General features: G+C 43.5%; 1 protein-coding gene across 1 annotated transcript; it reads left to right on the top strand.

Annotated features, from left to right (window-relative positions):
* The first annotated feature begins 453 nt into the window (after positions 1–453).
* On the top strand, positions 454–5,390 carry BMP15 (bone morphogenetic protein 15). Its single transcript, XM_028092976.1, has 2 exons — positions 454–799; positions 4,534–5,390. The coding sequence occupies exons 1-2, from the start codon at positions 475–477 to the stop codon at positions 5,388–5,390; spliced, it is 1,182 nt and encodes a 393-aa protein (XP_027948777.1). The 5' UTR covers positions 454–474.
* Positions 5,391–7,314: the final 1,924 nt, after the last annotated feature.

Here is a 7,314-nt window from a genome sequence, read left to right as displayed (position 1 = left end):
GAAAGGTTACATGGAAGTGGGATGGAAGCAAGAAGTCTCTGGCCCTTTAATGACTAATTAAGAAACTACCTTTAAAGCTGTGGAGCACAGCAAGCAAGGGCTGCTTTTTTTCATCCTAGTGGATAAGGTAAGGGAGCAGGTCCTGGAATGGACCTCTCCTTTAAGGTTACCTCAGTATCCGAGTAAGTGTTATCTTATCCCTAGCCCTGAAGAGCAGGAAGGATATGCCGTGTTGTCCTACCTGTTGTTTCTGTTTGTTTTGATGTGAAGAGGCCAAGTTAGAAGACCTCCTTTGGTCCAGAAGATTCTCCTAGAGGAATTGACATAGGACTTGCCTGCTTGCCTCTCATTTCTTCTTGCCCCATATTTTGTGGTTGTGGAGCAAGATGCAGTTACCTATGTGAAAGGAAAGGCTCAGAGTGACATCCTTTGAGCTTGGGCTGGAACGTGTTGCTGAACACCACATCTTTCAAGATGGTCCTCCTCAGCATCCTTAGAATTCTTCTTTGGGGACTGTTGCTTTTTATGGAACACAGGGTCCAAATGACAGAGGTAGGGCAGCCCTCTATTGCCCTCATGGCTGATGCCCCTTCCTTGCCCCTGATTCGGGAGCTGCTAGAAGAAGCTCCTGGCAAGCAGCAGAGGAAGCCCCAGGTCCTAGGGCATCCTTTGCGGTACATGCTGGAGTTGTACCAGCGTTCAGCTGATGCACGTGGGCACCCGAGGGAGAACCGCACCATTGGGGCCACCATGGTGAGGCTGGTGAGACCCTTGTCCACCGTAGCAAGGCCTCTCAGAGGTGAGTTATCATACCATACTGTCCTGTAGGGAAGAGAAATGGGGAAAAAGTGTAGAGAAAGAGGATCTGTGAGTTCATTGTCAGGCTTCATTGCCTAGTGTGTGAGTTGTTTTCTCAGGCTTGGATTTCAAAGGATGGAAAAGTTGGAAGAAGTTGGCTTCAAGCCTGCTTCCCTCCAGGGTCCCAATTTAAGAACAGATTTCCTTGGGGCCTACCTGAGGAATCTCTCCTAGACCTCAGGAAAATTGAATGACATGTCAGCTCCTATCTTTCAAAGAAAGTCTTATTGTTTGTTATGTCACTGAAAACTATAATTGAGAAATATTTCTATGCCTTCTTGTGGGGGGGGCTCTTTATATGTGGTTGTATTCTTACAAGGCAAAGAGCATAGGATATTGAGTTGGGGAAATCTACAAGAATGGACAGAAACAAATATCAGAAGATCTGTATACCTGGTTAGGTGAACATATAATCCTTAAGGACGACTACTACCATTAGCTGTCATGGAGCAATTAGCCTAATTTTTAAAGATAAGAAAACTAAAACACAGAAGTCAAATAACTTGCAAAGTTAACATAGACAGTGGGTAGCAGAGATAGGATTTGATGTTGACTGCCTGATTCTGAAGTCCCCATAACCTCTCAAGTGTTTAGATATAGTACGTTGATATCCTTGTATACCAAGCAGTTTTTCTATTAAGTCTATGTTGTTAGTTTGGGTTTTTGGTACTAAAGGTATTTTGGAATTTTCTTTGTTCCCATGATGCTTGATTTTAAAAATATCTTCATTAGATACTGATCCAGGAAACCAGTGGGCTTCTGAAGTGCAGGGCTTTCTAGGGAATGCAGAAAGTCATCAACTTCTAGGAAATCTTGGGAACCTGGTGAGATTAATTTTGGGCCTTTCCTAGTTTACATTCCCTCCTTTAAATGAAACAACCAATGTTCTCCTAGCTAACCTTTATTGTGAGTTTACCATGTGCCAGGCATTGGGCAAAACACAAACATTATCTTCCTTAATCCTCACCACTAGCATATGAGGTAGGTGCTATTAACATAATCATTTTATAGGTGAAGAAACTGAGGCTCAGTAACTTAATGTAACACAGCTAGTAATTGGTAGAGCTGGGTGTCAAACCCAGGTTTTTGGGCTCCAGAGCTTGTGCTCTTAATCATTCTGCTGTGCTGACTCAACAGATTTTAATTGCGCACCAGGCATAGTGTTTGGGTTGGGTCTGAAGGGCAAATAACTGTTTCCCTGTCCTCTAGGAGCTCCCATTAAGGTAGAATGGACAGATAAGTAATCACAAAATGGTGTTAGAGCATGACCAATGCTTTGACAAGGACAAGCAGTAGGACTCCCTGGACATGAAAGAAGAAATAAGTCACTGCTTAAAGCCAGCAAAGGGAAGCAGGGAGACCATGAAAGACTTCACTGAAGAGCTACTATTTGAGCTGGACCCTGAGGAAGGAGTAAGGAGACTATGCACAGAGGCAGAGACATGCATTCTGACTGAGGAAAGGGAAAATAGCTTGGGGTGGGTGGAGATTCACTCAACAAATATTTAACACCTACTGAAGGCTAGGCACTGTTTTAGGTGCTGGCATACAGATATGATCAAGACAGGCATGGTTTTCATGGGTGAGACAGATAAGTAAACACAGATAATTGCAAATTGTAAGTGCTATCAAAGAATGAAATAGGTTTTGATAGAGAATAACAAATCCTCCCTTTATATGGGATTGTCAGGGAATGCATCTTCGAAGAGGTGACATTTGAGCTGAGACCTGTAAGATAAGAAGCTAAGCATGAGAAGAGTAGAGAGAAGCCTGATTTAGGCAGAGGGAACAATGTGTACAAAGGCCTGGAGGGTGGAAACAAGCTTGTCTGACTTAAAGATTAGAAGGAAGATCAGTGTGGCTGGACCGTATTGAGCATTGTGGAGAGTGGCAGGGAATGAGGCTGATGAGAGGCAGGAACTTATAGGCCATTGTAAGGAATCTGGATTTCATTCTGAGCGCAGCAGAAAGCTGTGCAAATAAAGTTTGTACAGATGATATGGAGCTAGAAAGGAGGGCACTATCTTGGTCTGACTGTGGGACATACTGGCATCTAGGGACTCTGGAAAGAATCCAGAAATGGATGACAAGAGCACAGGGACAGATATCTCCATTAGGAGATGACCCAGCTGAATTGAACTTGCCTGGAGAGCTATGCCAGGTTCAATCACACAGGATGTGTGAGTCAGCCATTTCCCTGAAAAATTCTGAGCAGACCCTTCCTGGCTCTGATCCTTAGCCACTCCACCCTGCTTCAGGAAATATGTGATGTCAAGGTCTGAAAGGAAAGGGCAGTTCCTCACCAGACAGCCTGCTAGAGATTGGGTTGGGCTCCTTCTCAGGCAGGGTGGGGCAGGTGTATGGGTGGGCCTCTTGAAAAGATGGTTATAAGATGGCAATGTAGAATAACTTGAGAAAGCAAATACAAGTCTGGCTTGGGCTTTGTGTGAATGATGTCCAGTGCCCCAAACCTGAGGGTGTATTGAGCATAAGTTGAATCTGAACTATGAAAAAATATCCTGATGCTTCAAGACATGAAAGCCCTTCTACATTGGCCCAGTCCAGGCCTACTGAAAAATCCAAACCTGTGGATTCAGTGGAGGAGGAAGTTTAGGTAAATGACATGTAAATTAACATGCAAATGTTTAGCGATAAGATGTTTGAAGATAAAAGGCATTTTCCTGCAATGCCTGGTTTTTGTAATCTTTGCTCTTGACCTTTTTTCCAGGAGGGGGTGCAGAAATTTAGAGCACTGCAGGCCCAGCCTTCCAACCCTTTGGCCACTGGGTGTCAGCATTTCAGTCTGGATTAAAACGCTTAATGGCCAAGAGGTTTTCAGCTTCTAGTAGAATTCTTAGCAAACAAAATATTTATCTGACCAAGGCCTTGTTGAAAATGGTATTTAGGGGAATGGTGGTACAATTAATGCAATATATGAAGAATCATTTCCAGTAAAGAATGAACAAAGAGAGACTGAGGGTTAAGGGGGAAAAGTTTTAAGAAGGAACAGCTGCTCAAGAAGCAATTCTTAATGTAGAAGGTAGAAATGGCAAAACAGCTGCCCCCACTAGGGTAAATAGAATTATTTTGTAGCATCTTGGCCCTAGATCTGAAGTGATGGCAGGCCATAGATAATCCCCAATATCGGACTGTTACCTCAAAGTTGCATCTGTATAATGATATGACAGAAGGACTCATTCTTAATTCATGCATGTCTCAACAATTCTCTTAATTGATCATTCTTAATAGTCAAATAATAAAGACTATCCTCTTCCATACACACAAAAGAATTCCATATTTGATGGTTTTTTTTTTTTCCCATCTAGTGCTGAGTGATCTAAAAATGGAACACAATTTCTTTTTAAAGGAAACCTACTTGGGCTCAAATCTTGATTCTACCACGTGCTGGCTATATGTCCTCTGGCATAGCTTCCCTGAGCCTCAATTTCCTTGTCTGCAAAATGGTGATAATTACTATCTCATAAGGCTATTGCAGATTAAAGAGCTAATGCTTTAAAACATCTAATAGTAAATGCTCAACAGATGATAGTGATTATCATGATCTTTATTTTTAGGACTGCTTACAGCTGTTAGTTTATATTGAGCAGATTTGTGAGGGAGATCCAGGCTAGCAGGTAAGAAGCTAATCCTCTGCTCTTGTCCCCTCTAATGCAGGCCCCTGGCATATAAAGACCCTGGATTTTCCTCTGAGACCAAACCAAGTAGCATACCAACTAGTCAGAGCCATTGTGGTTTACCGCCATCAACTCCACCTAGCTCATTTCCATCTCTCCTGCCATGTGGAACCCTGGATCCAGAAAAGCCAAACCAACCACTTTCCTTCAGGAAGAGGTTCCTTGAAGCCTTCCTTGCTGTCCAAAGCTTGGACAGAGATGGATATCACACAACATGTTCGGCAAAGGCTCTGGAATCCCAAAGGACACAGGGTTCTACGACTCCGCTTCATGTGCCAGCAGCAAAATGGTAGTGAGGTTCTTGAATTTCAGTGGCATGGTACTTCATCCTTGGACACCGCCTTTTTGTTACTCTATGTCAATGACACTCATAAAAGTGTTCAGAAGGCCAAACTTCACCCCAGAGGCCTGGAGGAGTTCACGGAAAGGGACTCTTCTCTTCTCTTGCGGAGGACCCGGCAAGCAGGCCGTATCACATCTTGGGTCCCTGGCCTCTCCAAGGAACATGATGGGCCTAAAAGTAACCAGTGTTCCCTCCACCCTTTCCAGGTCAGCTTCCACCAGCTGGGCTGGGATCACTGGATTATTGCTCCCCACGTATATACCCCAAACTACTGTAAAGGAGCCTGCCCTCGGGTACTACACTATGGTCTCAATTCCCCCAATCACGCCATCATTCAGAACCTTGTCAATGAGCTGGTGGACCAGAGTGTCCCTCAGCCCTCCTGTGTTCCTTATAAGTATGTTCCCATTAGCATCCTTTTGGTTGAGGCAAATGGGAGTATCTTGTACAAGGAGTATGAGGATATGATTGCCCAGTCCTGCACATGCCGGTGATAGCAAAGGTAAAGCTAGCTCAGGTGTTCCGAGAAATTGGAAAAGAGTTTAACATAACAAATATCAATGTTTAAAGCAGCAAGTGTTCTACCTGTGATCTTCTACCCATTCTGTGGGTTCCATTCTTTGCCGTGTTACTTAAGTCTCTTCTCCCCATGTATGAGGTTCTCACTTTATACAAACAGTTCTGATACCAAACAGTACATCTTGACCACTTGTCAGAGCCCTTAAAGATGTTCTTTTGGAAATACCCAGCTTTCTTGTCTTTTTTTTTTTTTTTTTTATAGTGACCTTGTCAAAAGTCACCAGTCCATGATGGTAGAACTTTCACAATTGTCCTACCAAGGCCTGGAAAGGTGAAATCTTCCTAGTATCCATCATTTGAGGCTTTCTAGAAGACCTTGGGTTAAGAAAGCCACTTGAGATTTTACTCCTATGTTGCCTCCTATAGCCTCAAAACTAGTACCTAATCAGAAAGACTGGCTCTTCTTTGCTTGCATTGCCCTCTGAATCTAAAACTGACTTTTCTCAGATGGATTAAAAATGTTTAGGTAATAAACTCCATTAAAATCTTTGGAGGGAAACAGGAGTCTTTCTAAGACAGGGATTTTTCTCTCAGCCTCTGAATCTGGGGAAAGTATCTGGGATCCCTTCTCCGGGGTAAGGAGAACAGCCTTTAATGAGACTAATAAGAAAACTTGAATGTGGAGCTGAGAGGATAATCATTTCAAAACCACCTGCATCTATGGTGTAGAGAGGGATTGCTGTCATTGCTGATTAGGATTATGTGTGGGGGAGTCATTTTAAACTTTCTGGGGAACAATGGATTTCACAGGGCATTGTTTTATATAACACTTAAATCCTTGTTAATTATCACAAAGAAAGCTCCCTGGTCACTCAGAGGCTAGGAGTTGGCCTGGTTGGGGGTGGAGGAGTAGAAGACTGCAGCCAGGACGCTTGAAGAGCTGTGGGGGAAGGGTGAGATGTTCTGAGGCCTGTGGCCAACTTCTTTCTGGGCTTGCCTGTTTGTGAGTTCAATCTGGCTCTGGGCTGGATCTCTGGGGGGAGATGGGCTTGCTGTTTGGGGAGTAATGAAGTACCGCTTAGACTGAATGATGTTTGCAGTGTGACTCTTTTCTATTCCTATACTGTGCTGAAGCGATGGAGACTGGGCTGTGTTACAAATAAATCATTTTTTGTTGTTGTTAAAGAGAATTTTGAATGTTTGGGGGATTGGGAGGGAGTGGGTGGAAGGAATTTATTTCCTTTGTTCCCTTTAACTGTGGTGGGGAGCTCAACCCTAATCTCCAAGGGTGGGGCTGCAGACTCCTACAAGGTTCTCTCCTAAGGCAGTACTGCTAGTGATCAGCCCTCCCCAAGGGGCCCCTTTGAGGAAGCCCAGTAAGTCATTTCTCCTGCCCAACTTTTCCTTGACTAGTCTTATGGCCATTCACAGTGGGACGGGACCGATTTAGGGTAGGTGTATGTATATGCCAATTGTAAACCCCTTCCCCACCACCACCATTTTTCTTACCTATCCATCAAATTCACTCACCTTACCGTTTCCCTTCTCAATAACTGGTTCCAGCTAGACAAAACATCTTACACATCTATAAATATACAAATTTTGTTCTTCCAGAGGAGCTGTGTTTTTAATATCCTTTCATCCATCTAATATCTTTAGGAGTCAGCTCAGACATTTATTTCCTCAATGTCCCCATGACACCCCAGACTTGGGTAGATGCCCTACCTCTGTGCTCACATAGCACTATTTGCTTTCCTTTAACACATTCTAGTGTAACTTTGTTGCCAAAAGTTGAGATCCTTTGGGGATTTTCAACTGTTTTACCCATCCCCATATTACTGGAGCCTGGCACATAGTAGGTCCTCGATGAATACAAACATAAGACAGTGATACTTTGTG

This window comes from Eumetopias jubatus, unplaced genomic scaffold, assembly GCF_037043125.1.
Source record: "Eumetopias jubatus isolate StellerSeaLion01/CBP00866 unplaced genomic scaffold, mEumJub1_p1.0 scaffold_11, whole genome shotgun sequence".
Lineage (NCBI taxonomy): Eukaryota > Metazoa > Chordata > Mammalia > Carnivora > Otariidae > Eumetopias > Eumetopias jubatus.
This window is presented reverse-complemented; position numbering and strand designations above follow the sequence as displayed.